The sequence below is a fragment of the Mytilus galloprovincialis genome, chromosome 13 (genome assembly GCF_965363235.1).
Source record: "Mytilus galloprovincialis chromosome 13, xbMytGall1.hap1.1, whole genome shotgun sequence".
In the NCBI taxonomy this organism is placed as follows: Eukaryota; Metazoa; Mollusca; class Bivalvia; order Mytilida; family Mytilidae; genus Mytilus; species Mytilus galloprovincialis.
In genome coordinates, this window is record NC_134850.1 from 39320204 (window position 1) to 39337413 (window position 17210).

The 17210-nt window shown below is 32.1% G+C and overlaps 1 protein-coding gene across 1 annotated transcript in view; it reads right to left on the bottom strand.

The window, feature by feature from the left end:
• The window catches only part of LOC143057517 (uncharacterized), a 131668-nt gene that overhangs the window by 101963 nt on the left and 12495 nt on the right, over positions 1-17210 (bottom strand). Inside the window, exons 6-8 of the mRNA XM_076230828.1 lie at positions 11918-12077; positions 9416-9644; positions 4233-4449 (exon numbers count right to left, since the gene is read on the bottom strand). Of these exons, the coding sequence (XP_076086943.1) occupies positions 4233-4449; positions 9416-9644; positions 11918-12077 (606 nt within the window). The remainder of the gene's footprint in view (positions 1-4232; positions 4450-9415; positions 9645-11917; positions 12078-17210) is intronic.

The following is a 17210-nucleotide window of genomic DNA, read 5'->3' on the forward strand; positions in this document are numbered from 1 at the left end:
ACTGTGTCTAACACTTCATGGAGAGTTGTCTAATTGTTTTTCCTGCCATATTTAAAAAGATATTCCCTCTGACATTTGACTTATTCATTAGAATAATCTATATAATAATACATGTATATATTGAAATTGAACTGAAGTTGCCTTGTTAATTTTTCTATATTGACCCATCTTTTTCTCTCTTGCTGGATAGTTTTATACTGTTCATTTGGGGGTACTGTGTAGCCTACACTGATCAGTGAGATGGCTCAAAATCCCCTTGCACTATTTTACATTGTCGTACTTAATATATATTAAAACCGAAAATTCATCATCTGATCGTCTTCAAGAAATAATAATTATTTATTTTTATTTTTACGAACATTTTGAAGAGCCTTTAAAATTAAAATAGGAACATATAGTTAGATAATCTGTTCCCTGACCATATATGATAGAAATTATTATTGGTTATCTCTGTCTACATCTATCATCACTCGGTGTCTATAAAAAAACATTTGATATCTTAACGTCGATCCTGTTAAGTCTGCTAAAATTGCATGCATGATTAATTTTAAGGTTATCAATCGTTATTAAAGCGGCACATTTAATTTATTATGTCATTGCTTGTTTACATGAAATCTTATCTCATGAATTAACACAGCTGGTAAACAGGTTTCAACGTTTGACTCTAATTAAAATAATTATTACGGATATATGTAAGGTAAATGTTAGCAGCTTGCAATTGCGTGCAAGGAAGTATTCAAATGCTCATTAACATAGCTTGTGTCATGATAAATTTTGCATCTCTATAGCAACTCATGATGCTAATGCTTATTCAACAGGTCAATTGATAAGCTATTGCGCATGTATATGAAAGGTGGCAATAGAAAGGACAGATGTATTCCAAATAACATCCGGTGTTCCGAAAGACTACATATATCGTCCAATATATACTGCGTAAACCCTCAGGGGTTTACGCAATAAACAGCTGCGCCATGAGCGCATGATACGCCTGACGTCTTGTGTGGAAGTTTTATGCAATAATCATAAATAGTTTCTGAGAAAGTTTTAAGCAATAACCATTTATTTTTTTTTGAGACACGGCGGGACATGTGAAACCCCCCCCCCCCCCCCACCCCACCCTGTTTTTTTTTTTTACAAAAACTAAATACATGTATCACTAAAATAAAATTTTTAATCAAACCGAAAAGTATACAGATCTTTAGATTAATATAACAAAGAAGTGTGTAAAGTTTCAAGCAATAACCATAAATCATTTTTGAGATGCGGCACGACATGTAAAAACCCCCTCCCCCTTTTTTACAAAATACTCAATAACTCAAAAATGAAATTTTGAATCATCACCAAAAAGTATACAGGTCTTTAGATTAATATAACAAAGAAGTGTGTGAAGTTTTAAGCAATAATCATAAATCATTTTTGAGATACGGCGCAACATGTAAAAAAACCCTCCCCCTTTTTTACAAAATACTCAATAACTCAAAAATGAAATTTTGAATCATCACAAAAAAGTATACAGATATTAAGATTAATATAACTAAGAAGTGTGTAAAGTTTTAAGCAATTATCAAGAATCGTTTTTGAGATACGGTGCGACATATGAAAAAAAAATCACACCACTGTTTTAGTTACAAAGTGCCGAAACTCAAAAAGTTTAAATCTTATTTTCACCAAAAAGTATACAGATCATTTGACCATCATAAGAAACAACTATATTAAGTTTCATGAAATCTAGATAAGTCGTTCTCAAGTTACGCTGCGACATGTTTACGCCCAGACAGACGGACGGACACCAGACATTTGTATACCATAATACGTCCCGTCAAAATTTTGACGGCGTATAAAAAATCATATGGTGCAGCTCTTTTTTTTTACTGCTGTCATTTGAAAATATACCATTTTTATTCATATTCCCACCCTGTTTTGGGCTCAATTCTTGAAAATATCATAGTTTCAAAATTAAACTTTTTTTCATACTTTCACAAAAGATTAAGTTGACCAATCTGAATAAATTTAACTTAAAAACTATAGGTTTGTGTTTAAATTAGAATTTTTTAAATAATTTGTTGCTTTTTTTTGGTCAAATCTGTCAGTTTTGTAAATTTGGGATTTTTATTCTTTCATTAGAACACTGATCTTAAGGTTAATATAACTAAGAAGTGTGTAAAGTTTTAAGCAACAGCATTAATGGTTTTTAAGATACGATGCAACATGTGAAAAACCCTCCTCTTTTTTACAAAAAACTCAATAACTCCAACATAAAATCTTGAATCATCACCAAAAAGTATACAGATCTTAAGAATAATATAACTTAAAAGTGTGTAAAGTTTTAAGCAATAATCATAAATCGTTTATGGGATATGGCGCGACATGTGAACCCCCCCCCCCCTTTTTGTTTTTACAAAAAACTCAGTAACTCTAAAATGAAATTTTGAATCATCACCAAAAAGTATACAGATCTTTGGATTAATATAATTAAGAAGTGTGTGAAGTTTAAAGCAATAATCGTTTTGAGATACAGTATGACATGTGAAAAATACACCCCCCTGTTTTAGTTATAAAGTCCCATAACTCAAAAAGTTTAAATCCTAATATCACCAAAAAGTATACAGATCGTTTGACCATCATAAGAAACGATTAAAATAAGTTTCATGAAATTTGGATAAGCAGTTCTCAAGTTACGGTGCAACATGTGGACCCCGGACAGACCGACGGAAAGATGAACAGAGGGACGGCAGACATTTGTATACTATAATACGTCCCGTCAAAATTTTGCAGCATATAAAAACTAGATGTGTTGAAACGACACGAACGGCCCTGTCTCAAAAAGTTGAAAAATCTGCAATTTCAACACCACATGTGGACACATGCATATAGTAGTCTCATATATCAAAAAAATAACTCAAAATCAGAAGGCATATAGAACAAGAATGTGTCCAAAGTACATGGATGCCCCACTCACACTATCCTTTACCATGTTCCATGGACCGTGAAATTGGGTAATAATCTAATTTGGCATTAAAATTAGAAAGATTATACTATAGGGAACATATGTACTAAGTTTCAAGTTGATTGGACTTCAATTTTATCAAAAACTACCTTGACCAAAAACTTTAACCTGAAACTCCCACTTTCATTTTCTATGTTTAGTGGACCGTGAAATTAGGGTCAAAAGTCTAATTTGGCTTTAAAATTAAAAAGATCATATCATAAGCAACAAGTTTACTAAGTTTCAAGTTGATTGGACTTCAGCTTCATCAAAAACTACCTTGACCAAAAACTTTAACCTGAAACTCCCACTTTCATTTTCTATGTTCAGTGGACCGTGAAATTGGGGTCAAAAGTCTAATTTGGCTTATAATTAGAAAGATCATATCATAAGCAACAAGTGTACTAAGTTTCAAGTTGATTGGACTTCAGCTTCATCAAAAACTACCTTGACCAAAAACTTTACTAATTTGTAAGATAAATCAACAATAACTAAATAAAGGAGTAGGTTCAGTAAGACCCCTTTTTGGCCCCGAAATATAGCAGTTTTACATTTTGTTAAAATGTAAACCTTTAGTTATTTATTGGACAGTAGAATGCTTCTGCTACATAAATATGGGCTGTTTTTGACAATATGATGCACATATATCCGGTACTAGCACCATTAAGTCATGCTAAATAACTGAAATCCTCATAATTCTAGCATTTTAGTTAAAACGAAATTGGCCGCGTTCGTGTTCATCCTTAATATTGAAATGTAAGTTTATTTTATGATAATACATAACATATATAAAGGTTGAGAATGAACACGGATGCGGCCACTTTCATTTTTACCAAAAACCATCTGAAAAGTGACATTTTTCGGCATATTAGGTAGATTTTTCATATTTGAGCTTGAATCGGAGCGTTTTTAATGACTAAATCCGTTAAAATCTTTCACATAAACTAATTAATTCAAATAAAATAGACACTTAAGTGTTTAAAAAGTGGTCAAAATCTTTCGTCAGATGAACCTGAAATTTGAGGCCAAAATCGGTCCTTACCGGACCTACTCCTTTCAATTGATTGGTTGCTATTTGATTTATATCCAGTAAAAAAATACTTCATGCATGTTAAGGACAAGAACAAATTAACAATAATTCAATAGACATGTCATAATATATGGGATCAACTGGGAAGAAAGGCAGAAAATATGGACAGCTACTAGAAAATTAGGGTATGAATAAATTTTAAGAACATGTAAATACCCTTTCAGTGCCTGGTTTGTTAATGAACTCTGTTATAACTGGGTCGGTGAGATCTTTTTCTTTTTTCCTGTTGTCTATGACGTTTTTTTCTATACTTGGAGATGTATACTCCCATAAGGTTGCTTTGAACAAAGTTTTTGTGAAAAAAAATAGGTCAAGCTGTATCAACACTGTCATCTTAAGTCGTAATGATGCAATTTTCAGGTCCATAACAATTCTGAAATATATTTATGTACAATGGCATTATGTAAATAATACATGCAACACACACCTGTCAATCTGTATGAGGGAGATCCCCTTTTGCAAAGCTGCCTAGAAGGAGATAATTTGTAATCAAAATTAACACAATGATTACTTGTCTATTCTTTTTTGAAATATAATTAATTGATTCCATATACAATGTCAGTTTTTATGAATTGCCTTTTATACTCAATCATTTCATTCAGACTATTGTTTTTGTAGTGATTTTCCTGATTTTCATCATACTAATAACATGGAACATACCCGAGTGCAGCTGGATACAGAGGTCCAACCCTAAACAGTTGGGGCAAAAATGGACACAATATTAGCGCTTGATACAGGTCTGAATTTGGAATGTGATAAAATATTTGACACATAGTAGGTTTATGACACAGAATAACTGTAGTCAAAGAACTTAGAATTGGTTATAGGATTAGAATTTATATTTTTTATATTTAATTTTTTGCTTTAGTGCTACTTCGAATTCCTTCCCCCCCCCCCCCCCCAAAAAAATTTAAAATAAATAAATATTTACCCCTTTTTTTTTGCTTTTTGCAAATACACTATGCTGTGACTAACTTCTTTTCACCTCTCCCACCCCCCTCCCTCCTTTTCCCTCTAAAAAAATGTTTTCCCTCAAGATATGGTCATAATCTCAATTCAAATTTCCTATGGAGTTTGCAACCATAATAATGCAATTTAATGATAAATAATGAAATAATAAAAATTCTTTATCTAACGAAGGTAACACATTTAACAATGACATGTTAATCTTCCATGAGGCCTTCAAAAACTATTAATACAAATAGAAAAGAATACATCATAAAAGTCATAAAATAGAAAATGACATACATAATCATGGCCAAAAATAGATATTCCTTAATCAGCATTTAAAAACAAGAATGTGTCCAAAGTACACGAATGCCCCACTCGCACTATCATTTTCCATGTTCAATGGACCATGAAATTGGATAAAAAATATAATTAGGCAAGAAAGATAATATCATAGGGAACATGTGTACTAAGTTTCAAGTTGATTGGACTTAAACTTCATCAAAAACTACCTTGACCAAAAACTTTAACCTGAAACATGCACTTTCATTTTCTATGTTCAGTGGACCGTGAAATTGGAGTCAAAAGTTTAATTTGGCTTTAAAATTAGAAAGATCATATCATAAGGAACATGTGTACTAAGTTTCAAGTTGATTAGACTTCAACTTCATCAAAAACTACCTTGACCAAAAACTTTAACCTGAAGCGGGACAGACAGACGAACCAACAGACGGACGAACGAACGAACGGACAGACAGACAGACAGACGAACGGATGCACAGACCAGAAAACATAATGCCCCTCTACTATCTACGTGGGGCATTAAAAAGTAACTTCTAATAAATTGTTTTGCTGAGCGCAGCTCGATACAACCACAGAGGTTCAACCCTGAACAGTTGGGGCAAAAATGGACACAATATTAATGTGCTTGATACAATTGATTATTTCGGCCCCTTTTTTGCCCATAATTCTAAACTGTTGGGACCATAACCCCCAAAATCAATCCCAACCTTCCTTTAGTGGTATTGAACCTTCTGGTAAAAATTCAAAGAGATCAATTCACTTAAACTAAAGTTATTTTTAAAATTAAACACTGTAAGGTATGATGGGAATCTGCATTCAAAATTGTTTTTTGGTCATCTGCTTGAACAGATTTTTTATAATCAAATTTGGGATCAGAATTTTTTTTCTTTCAAGAAAATACACCCCCTCCCCACTTTGAAGTTAATATTTTATTCCCTAAGGAACATAAATTATGTACAAAGTTTCAAGTTGCTTGGACTTCAACTTCATCAAAACTACCTTGACCATATTTTTAAACTGAAGTGGGACAGAGAGACAAACAAATGGATGGACGAATGAACAAACTGACGCACAGACCAAAACATAATGCCCCTCTTCTATAGTAGGTCGGGCATAGTAAACAAACAATGCATTTTACCACTATGTTCTATCTTTAAAATAGAATAAAGTAGTAAAATTAATTTCTTATTTATTATCTTTTTCTTGGCCAGGTCTGCCATGTTGGTTGGCCAGCGAGATCATTGAGAGCATATTTTAAACAAGATACCAAAATAAGGATTGGCACCAACTTTAGTTTAAAGTTTTCTAGTTGTTTTAAGAGGAATTTTTTTTTGTAAAAGTTAATGGACAATCACAGTCGTGGCCAATTGATGGCATTAGATTGAACTTAGCCCTTTGGGATAGGTAAGCTCAAAAGAGAGATTTAAATGTGCCAATGGCTTTGCCCACTTATATACATGTTCCGGACCATATGAGTATTTGGACCATATGCATATGATCATGACCATATGTGTATACTCATATGGTGAGAAACCTGTTTGGTTATTAACGGGCCAGACCATATGAGTATTTAAAATGTAGGTATATTTTTTTTTAAATTACATTATAAAAGTTTCAATAATTATACAAAAACTTTAACTAAAAAACAATGATGGTTACATGACAATGTATTATTTTATAATTCAAATACTACGTACAATTTAAATATTGATGACATAGTTAGTTTTCATCGCTACATCCCTAAATCGCTAAAATGCATTCTTGCATGAAGGCTTGGGGTGACATTTACTTCCACATGGTACCATAGCTTTTTTGCATTTGCAAGTCTTGGTTGTGCATGATCCTTTTCATTTACACCTTTAGTTTGCGAGTGAAAAGCTAGCCTTTATGTAGCTGTGTACAGTGATACCGAGGTCTTTGGTCATTCCAAAAGTCTACGGTGTTTTTAAGAAGCTCTAGATCTCAAATATCATAACATGACTGCAATACACCATATTCACAAGACAACTTAAATAAACTATGTTACTTTCCAGTGACTTCTTCATTTGTGTAACAGTTCATTAAGAAATTTTTGGAATTTATTTTTTTAAGTCGACATATTGCTATTCACGCGTAATAACAAATCAGTAATAACAGGGCCGTAACTACATTGAGGCAAATGAGGCAAATGCCTCATGTTTTAAATTAAAAAAAAAAAAAAAAAAACTAAAACAAAAGATTGTCTTCATATGATTGTCTTCATATCAAATTGTTTTCACTGAAAGTGTCTTGCAAGAAGCAAGTTCTTTTCACTCTCTGATGTCGCCCCTGCATATTTTTCGTAATCTTGTTTCTATTTTACTTTTGATTTTCAGAGTTGATGGTCTATTGTTTGTACTTCTGTGTCCCGGGTTTGTCTTTTTTTTCATTTATTGTCCTACTTAATGACTAGCCTGAGTGTTTACTTTCATTTGTAAACGTGTTACACTGTGTAATGTTGCATGTCCACCGATGTCAAGGCATTATGCGAGAAAATATTTTAAGAATATACGATGCTACTGAACACAGAAAAAAGTGGTCGTTTCTGCATGGAGAATTGAACTTGATATCAAAGAATACGAAACTTTCTTTCTTGTATATAAAACCATACCCAATTTTTCTAAGTATGGATCGAAAATTAGGTATTTTCTGTAGGTGAATATGCACAGAAGTGATAGATATGTATTATAAATATAGAAAATTGAATATCTTAATCAACAACAAAATTAAAATCATATATCCAAGCGCCTGTGGATAAAACTAGATAGCTGACATGGTTTAAATTAAAGTAAGACCACCAATTTCACGGTATCAAATCATTTGTTGAAAAAAACATCAATGTATTGCCATATGACCTTTTACATTCAAGGGTTAAATTTGCATTAAGTCGTGTTCAAACCCTTTAACAGAAAATAAAGGAATATGAAGTACACGTGCACGGGAGCTAATCGCACACAATGTCAATGTATAGAAAAAAATACAAATGATCAATGGTCAAAGTTTTTATTCCTGTTCTTCATCTTGATAATTGCTGGAGGGTCTTCAATAATGAACGAATCATAAATACCGTAAAACAAGGTCAATATGGTCCCTAGTGTCGACATGAGCAGTACCAGTATTTAACGTATATTACTGCACTAATGACTGTCACTATATTTAAATCTGGTCATAAAAAATCTCAAGTCAGCACAATACAAGACAAGAACAGACAGACAGATCCGGTATTAATGATTATGAGAAATACGATTTTTGCTTTATCCTACATATCGGTCTTTTAATGTTTTGAATTTCCCTAAAACTTTTAGTCTTAAATAACAATGAATCTATGTTTTTGCTTTGAGACCAGAATATTGTGGAAAAAATATCTAAAAATGATTTGCGTTTCTATGTAAGAAAGAGTCGTGGAAACGCTCAGAATGCACGATTTTGCGTTATTTTTCTTAGAGCTTCTGGGGGCCCCCTCGACAAATTTTTTTGGCCTCGCTACGATCGGCGAATATATTTTGCCTCAGTATTAAAAGGAGCTAGTAACGGCCCTGAATAACCATTGGTAATGACCATCGGAATAAAATGTGTTCATTATAGTTTTGACAAGTAAGTAAAATTAACTATGTAAAAATTCTAAGTTTTATTTAGCTTATCTTTTTATTATAATATAATAATAAACTCACCTATATGATAGCATCTTTTTAAGCAACAGTCATACCATATGAAGAGTTTAGAAGTATTAAAAGTAAAATGTAACAGAGTGTTAATTACCCCGACCATACGCGTATGGTCGGACCATATGAGTATATACCCATATGGTCATGACCATACGCGTATGGTCAAAATACTCATATGGTCTGGAACATACACATTTTCCATGTAAAATCCAACTGAATCTTTTTTTATCTATATGAATTGTATATCCAACAGTCACAATTATTCATTACAGATTATATACCTCCAGACAGGTATAGTAATATTTTTATAACCAATAGAGTAGAGAATGAAAACTAAAAATGTGTCAAAGAGACAACAACCGCACTGTAACACTTAAAGTAGTATAATTTGATAAGTGATATTACCCCACATCCAGAGGAAATTTATTGAATGCCAGTTCTCCTCTGGTTGGAAATTTCACATCCACTACATGTCCCTCAAGTCTTAGACTGGCATGTAATACCAAAATTCCAATTGATAATTCTCCGTAGGCAAATACTGAAGCATATGGTGTTATCTCAGCTATTCCCTTCATTCCCATAATATTTAATCCTACTTTCAAAGATATACCATAGCGTATAGCAACACCAACTTCTACAATAAATGAATGTGGTCATATATACTTAGGACTGTGAGCTATTGCTGCCAAATGATACAAACTACTGGTACAATGTATAAGTATTCAGTAATTAGGAAGTTAATACGCAATGAATGTGAAAACACATTAAACTGTAAAGTATACTCACATGTATCTTCATCCTAAATTTTAGAAAGCCAAATTGGAGATTTTATCAAAATATAGGTACAAAAGTTAAATAATATATCACATTCATTGTCAGCTTTGAATTTCATGTCAAAAGTTCACTTTATTATAAAATAATAAGACAGGGCAAATATGCATTCAACTATAATTGAACAAGTAAAACTGGGAGCTACTGCTCACTGATGATATCCCCGCCAAATACTTGACTGTAAACAGAAAGATGATTAGTGATGAATCTGAAAAAGCATCACACTTTATAGCTGACTTATACAAACTTTGAACCAAATTTCAGAAATCCTTGTAATGTAATTCCTGAGAAAAATGTGACTAAATTTTCAACTTGGACATCATTTGTAAAATGATGCAAGTATTTGGTTAACATGAAGTTGTTGAGTGATGAATCTGAAAACGCATCACACGGTACAGCTACTTATAAAAACTGGAACTTTATCATATATGTTACAATCATTTTCACTCAACTGCATTTTGCAACATAAACAAAATTGAGCACTGCATTAAAAGTATAAAACTGTTACCACAGATATATTTCTGATCGGATCCAGCAAAATCTACTGCTTTATTATTGGAAAACTGCATATTTCAGAGAGTATATTTAGATTTTTTAACTACACATACTTACTTCTAATGCTCAATTGATTATAATATTTTCAATTGAAACAAGAATGTATCCCCAGTACATGGATGCCCCACTCGCACTATCATTTTGTATGTTCAGTGGACCGTGAAATTGGGGTCAAAACTTTAATTTTTGAATAAAAATTAAAAAGATAATATCATAGGGAACAAGTGTACTAAGTTTCAAGTTGATGTGACTTTAACTTCATCAAAAACTACCTTGACCAAAAACTTTAACCTGAACTTTGCACTGTCATTTACTATGTTCAGTGGACCGTGAAATTGGGGTCAAAACTTTAATTTGGAAATAAAATACTTCATCAAAAACTACCTTGACCAAAAACTTTAACCAAAACTTTAACCTTAACTTCGCATTACCATTTTCTATGTTCAGTGGACCATGAAATTAGGGTCAAAACTATAATTTGGCATTAAAATTAGAAAGATCATATCATGGGGAACATGTGTACTAAGTTTCAAGTTGATTGGACTTCAACTTCATCAAAAACTACCTTGACCAAACACTTTAACCTGAAGTGGGACGGACGGACAGAGGCACAGACCAGAAAACGTAATGCCCCTCTTCTATCGTAGGTGGGGCAAAAAAAAACCTTAGATATTTAAAACAAGAGTGAACACGCTGAAATGTCTCGCCTTCTTTACTAATCATTGATATGATTATGTTGATAGTCCTAAATATAAAGCTTTATTACAACTGTCACATAAACTTTACATTAACCAAGAAAACTTAACATTGACCAATGAACCATGAAAATGAGGTCAAGGTCAGATGAACCATGCCAGGCAGACATGTACAGCTAACAATTCTTCCATACAACAAATATAGTTCACCTATTGCTTATAGTTTAAGAAAAACAGACCAAAACAAAAAAACTTAACACTGAGGAATGAACCGTGAAAATGAGGTCAAGGTCAAATAAAACCTGCCAGACTGACATATAGATCATAAAATATTTCCATTCACCAAATATAGTTAACCTAGCTATTGCATATAGTTTTAGAAAAAAAGACTAAAACTCAAAAAATTAACTTTGACCACAGAACCATGAAAATGAGGTCAGATGACACCTGCCAGCTAGACATGTACAGTGACCTTACAATCATTCCATACACCAAATAATCTTTTAACACATCTAATATTAAACAGCTATTTCATCTCCTAAGTTTTGAGACGAAAGTAGAATTTTTTTTTTGTGCTTTACACATTTAAATATTTTATGAACTTGTTAAACCTGTATTTATCCCTGTAAATGAGAATATCACGCTTAATGTTAACACTTATAACATGTTACTTATCTGGTTTTTGACATGAATGGCCTTTTATAATATAACCCCACTACTTAAGTAGGTACTGTGTAAGAGTATCAATCTACATCAAAGAAATTTATGTTTGCATGAATTTTAGAGACTAATTTCATTATTTTGCAAGAATAATAAATAAACATACTAAAACTCAAAACAATAATGGCAGCAATGGGTATTCTTGCAGGAGGAAAATCAATTTGTCTTGAATAAGCATGCACTGGAATTTCTCCCAACATATCAAACTCCTCCGATTCCAAAAAATCTGAATCTGCTCCGGCTATCTCTTTCAAGAACTCTGATAACTGTAAGAAGAAATTTTTTTCTTTCTATGAAATAACAATGTTTAAATTGTAAAATAATAATTTCGGAATCTGAAAGCAAAGTCTAACAAAACATGTTTATAAATATGCAAAACTCTGATTTCTTTCCAGATTTGGCTTATCTCTAGGTCTTCTTTGGTTTGATCCCCTCTCCATTGTTTGTACCAGATTTTGGATTTAAAATATTTTTGCCTCCAAGATCACCCAAGAGACATCAATTATTAAAATGCCTGTTTTGCAATAAAATTGGTAAGGTAGCACAATACAAAGATTTTATAACTCCAATTCCCAAGTTTTAAAATGCTGTAAATTTCTTAATAATGCTTGAAAATTTATAAAAGTGGTAATTTTGGATAGCTAACAGATTACTCTTTCAAATAAATGCAATGTTAGTATTATGCAACAATTATGTAACCAATTATAATGTTAACTGTGTCTAAAATATTTTTCACCAAATTTCCACTTTCAAATGAAATTAGCTTCTGCATAGGTATCCCTAGAGGGTTGATTTTATTATATATTGTTCCTATGGCCATTATCTACAAAAGGGTGTCTCAGATTTCAGATAGAATGTATAGAACAAATTTTACACCTAATTGAACATTATCTTCTTTTATGTGGTTAGGATGTTTACACTAATTAGAGATTTATGAGAGAATGGAACACCATAGTGACAATCTGAGAAAACCTTTTGAAGCCCATGATGTGTTGATTAAGATTCCGTTAAAATTTTCTGTATAGTTAAAGAGATGATAGAGCTAAATTCATTCAAGTGAACTTACCCAGATTTTGCCACTAATTACATAATAATTGATTACATAATGATTGCAAAATAAAAATATTGCATTCATTTAAAAGATTAGTTTTTTATCTATCTATATATACCTCTTTTATTATTTTCTATGCATTCATAAGAAAGTTACAGCATTTTAAAGGTTAGTGATTGGAAGGGAAAAAAATCTTTGTATTGTGCTACACCAGGTGCAGCTTAATCATTTTTACATCACTGGACATGGAATACTTCTACTTGATTACCACACATCATTATAATCTTATAACCTCAGCTTATAACAGACATACACCTTTCTAACAGTAATTATTTTACCAAAGAAAGGTCAAATCAGGTGATGATGAAAATAACTACAAAATAAATGTATAATTTACGCAATATATTTGTTTTAAAAAAAAGTCTATACCGGAAGCAATATATAAGTCACTTATTGACAAAGGTATTAATATGTTTTGCTGGGATTGGTAATGAACACGACTATTAATAAATTTATCCAACACCATTTAAAAACATTATTACAGTTTCATCCAATTTTTTGATCATTTTCAATGTCTCAGCAGGGGAATTGGCAAAACTTCTTCAAAATAGAATATTCAGAAAGTAAAATAGACAAAAAAAAAACTTTTACAATTATACTTTTCTACATTTAATAATTTGTAAGGCATAGAATTTCAGTAGCTTTTACAACTGTCATAAAAGGGATGGATTAAGTTGTTCTTTATTTTTTTCCATTATAAATACAGAGACGTACAAAAAGTATTTGGTCACAATGGTGTCGTGTTTATGTTCTTACAGCTGACTGACTTTTAAATGGCCTTGCCCCACTTCAATCACGTCACTGTTACTGTAATAATCTCTTAACCTTGTGCATCTCATGGGCTTATTCCATAATGTAACATTTGTTATTGTCTGCCATTATTGTTTTGTTTAAACAAGTAAAGTAACAAGATGGATAGAAAAGGTCAGGAACTGTCAATGGATGTTAAAAATATGATTGTGGAAATGTTCCAGAATTGTTTTCCCGCCAAAAAATTGCTGACATACTTTAAAAAATTCCAAAGTCAACAGTTATTGACAATGTTTGGAAATTTATAGACATAGGTCTACCAAGAAGTGGCCGATCATTGTTTGTAAAACCCTGTGACTACTGCAAGATAGAATGCATTGTAAAGATAAGTCGGAGGAGTAAATTCTTTGTGTGACATAACAAACAAGTTTAATGAAGAAAATTGTGTTCCCGTGTCTAAACATACCATTCAGCATCATTTACATAAACATGGATATCACAGGTGTGTAAATAAGAAAGAAATCGTGATCTGGGAAGTCAATAGTAAAAAAAGACTTGCATGGTGCAGAGAAACTAGAGGCTCTAAAGAGCCTGTGTCGCTCACCTTGGTCTATGTGAATATTAAACGAAGGAAGCAGATGGATTCATGACAAAATTGTGTTTTGGTGATGGTGATGTGTTTGTACATCTTACTTTACTGAACATTCTTGCTGCTTACAATTATCTCTATCTATAATGAACTTGCCCCAGTAGTTTCAGTGGAAAATGTTAGAAAAATTTACAAATTTTATGAAAATTGTTAAAAATTGACAATAAAGGACAATAACTCCTTAGGGGGTCAATTGACCATTACGGTCATGTTGACTTATTTGTAAATCTTACTTTGCTTAACATTATTGCTGTTAACAGTTTATCTCTATCTATAATAATATTCCAGATAATAACCAAAAACAGCAAAATTTCCTTAAAATTACCAATTCAGGGGCAGCAATCCAACAATGGATTGTCCGATTCATCTGAAAATTTCAGGGCAGATGAATCTTGACCGGATAAACAATTTTACCGCTTATAGATTTGCTCTAAATGCTCTGGTTTTTTAGTTATAAGCCAAAAACTGCATTTTACCCCTATGTTCTATTTTTAGCCATGGTGGCCATCTTGGTTGGTTGGCCAGGTCACCAGACACATTTTTTAAACTAGATACCCCAATAATGATTGTGGCCAAGTTTGGTTTAATTTGGCCCAGTAGTTTCAGAGGAGAAGTTTTGTAAAAGTTAACAGACGATGCCGGACGACGACGACGACAACGGACGCAAAGTGATTAGAAAAGCTCACTTGGCCCTTTGGGCCAGGTGAGCAAAAAATGAATTGTTCCAAGAAATCCACTATATTTGGATCAGTATTACCCCTGACTTTATTCATTGCTTATACAAGTCAATCCAGAAAAGGATAATTAAATGTAATCAACTTAAAGGACACTTTAAATAACAAAGTATTAGAGGTAAGTTTTTATTTTTGTTGTATTTCATTGGTTGATTTATTTACAGAGCAATCATGAACTTTGCAACTTTTGTTTTGAAACGTAAACACGCTGCCATTAATATTTTTTGCACGTCTCTGTATGTGTATTAATGGCTTGATCATGCTAAGTAACTATATCATTCAGTTATCATCAATATAAATATTTATAAATAAGTTTGAAATTTGTGTTAAAATTTTAAATAGCTTTAAATAGCTATCAATGTATTAATTTAAGTTGCAGTATAAAAACAATATTAGGTCAATGTCATACAAATATAAACTTTTCTGTATTCGGCACAAAACTAGGGAAGGGCTCGGTATATTACCTCGCCCATCCCCAGTTTCTTAGACTCATACAAAAGAGTTTATATTTTTTCTGACATTGACCTAATATTGTACATTTATCTTGCAGACATGTTATTAAGTTTAATTCTAATTTCATGCATTCTTGCTTTGAAGAATTGTATTTGTAATATATTTTACTTGATAGAAAAACCTCATATCACATATCATAATGATCTTTTCATCACAGAAATTAGTGTTTAAGAAACATATTAACTAGCTGTAAGGACATACTAAATACCTAAACCTTTTGATTATTTTATACCTTAATTACAAATGACTGTAAATGCAGAAAGTATTGTGATTTTTGAAGAGTGGACAAAAATGTTGCTGTGGATTCATTATCATATTACCTCCTATACATTTCTAGGAATATGATTGATTAAAAGCAACCTCATGGAGACCCTGTATATTCCAATGTATTCTGTGTTAAAGAATGTAACCTTCACCTATAATGGTTTACTTTTATAAATTGTGACTTGGATGGAGAGTTGACTCATTGGCACTCATACCACATCTTCCTATATCTGTATAGGTTAGTTAAAGCTGGGGTTGTTTCAATATTCGATTAGTAGTGGTGTTACATCCCTTTATAAAAACTACACGGTGTTGAGGAAAAATCTTAAAGGTTTCAACAGACAAAGAAATTGATGATGAACAATTGAAATAAATTTATTAACACATTTAAAGCTAACAAGTATATTGTTGGCATTTGTTTTTGAATAGACCAGTGGAAGTAAGTTGTTAATACTAAGTATTGAAATCTTGATCACTTTGATAGGTGGCTAGTCTATATACCACATGACATGTTAACTTTTATAATATATATATATAGTTGGTAAGTATATTCAATATGGGATTTCAAGCATTGCTCTCACCCCATATGGAATTTAATGACCCCATATATATTGTATTAGGTCACTAGCACACTATATAACTAATATTATTCATAGGATACCAATTTTCTAGGATTTCTTGGGTACAGTTGAAGCCTGTAAAACACTAGTGTGCTCCCTAGTTACATCAAGGCTGGACTATTATGCAATGCATTGTTGTACGGTACTAACACCAACATTTTCAGTAAATTGCAGCGGGTCCAAAACACAGCAGCACGTTTGATTACACGAAAAAGGAAATATGACTCAATTACGCCTTACGTTTTAATATCGTTACACTGGCTACCCATACATTACTGTTGCCAATATAAACTTTTTATATGCGTACAAAGCACAGCATGGCAAGGCTCCTAGTTACCTTCAAAATTTAATTACGCCATACAAGCCCAGTAGATCCCTCACGTCAGAAAATAGTATGATCCTACATCCTCTGAATGACTTTCAAACGAAAAGCTACGGTGTGAGGCGTTTTGACATGGCTGCACCTTTGTCACTCTGGAACAATTTGCCATCGTCTTTGCAGAGTGTAAATTATTTAGATGTTTTTAAAAAGCAACTCAAGACTCATTTATTTCAAACTGCTTTTAAGGATTTCTTGTAGATTTTATTTATTTTTAATTGACTGCATTAGTTGTAGACAGTTTTGTATATTTTAGGGAACATGTATTTTAATTTCTTTTATTTCTTTCTTTTAAGTAACTTATAAATTTTTATATGGTTGTTTGATTCTTTTAAGTTAGTGCTTTGTAATCTATGTTTTATGTATTTTTGTATTTTAT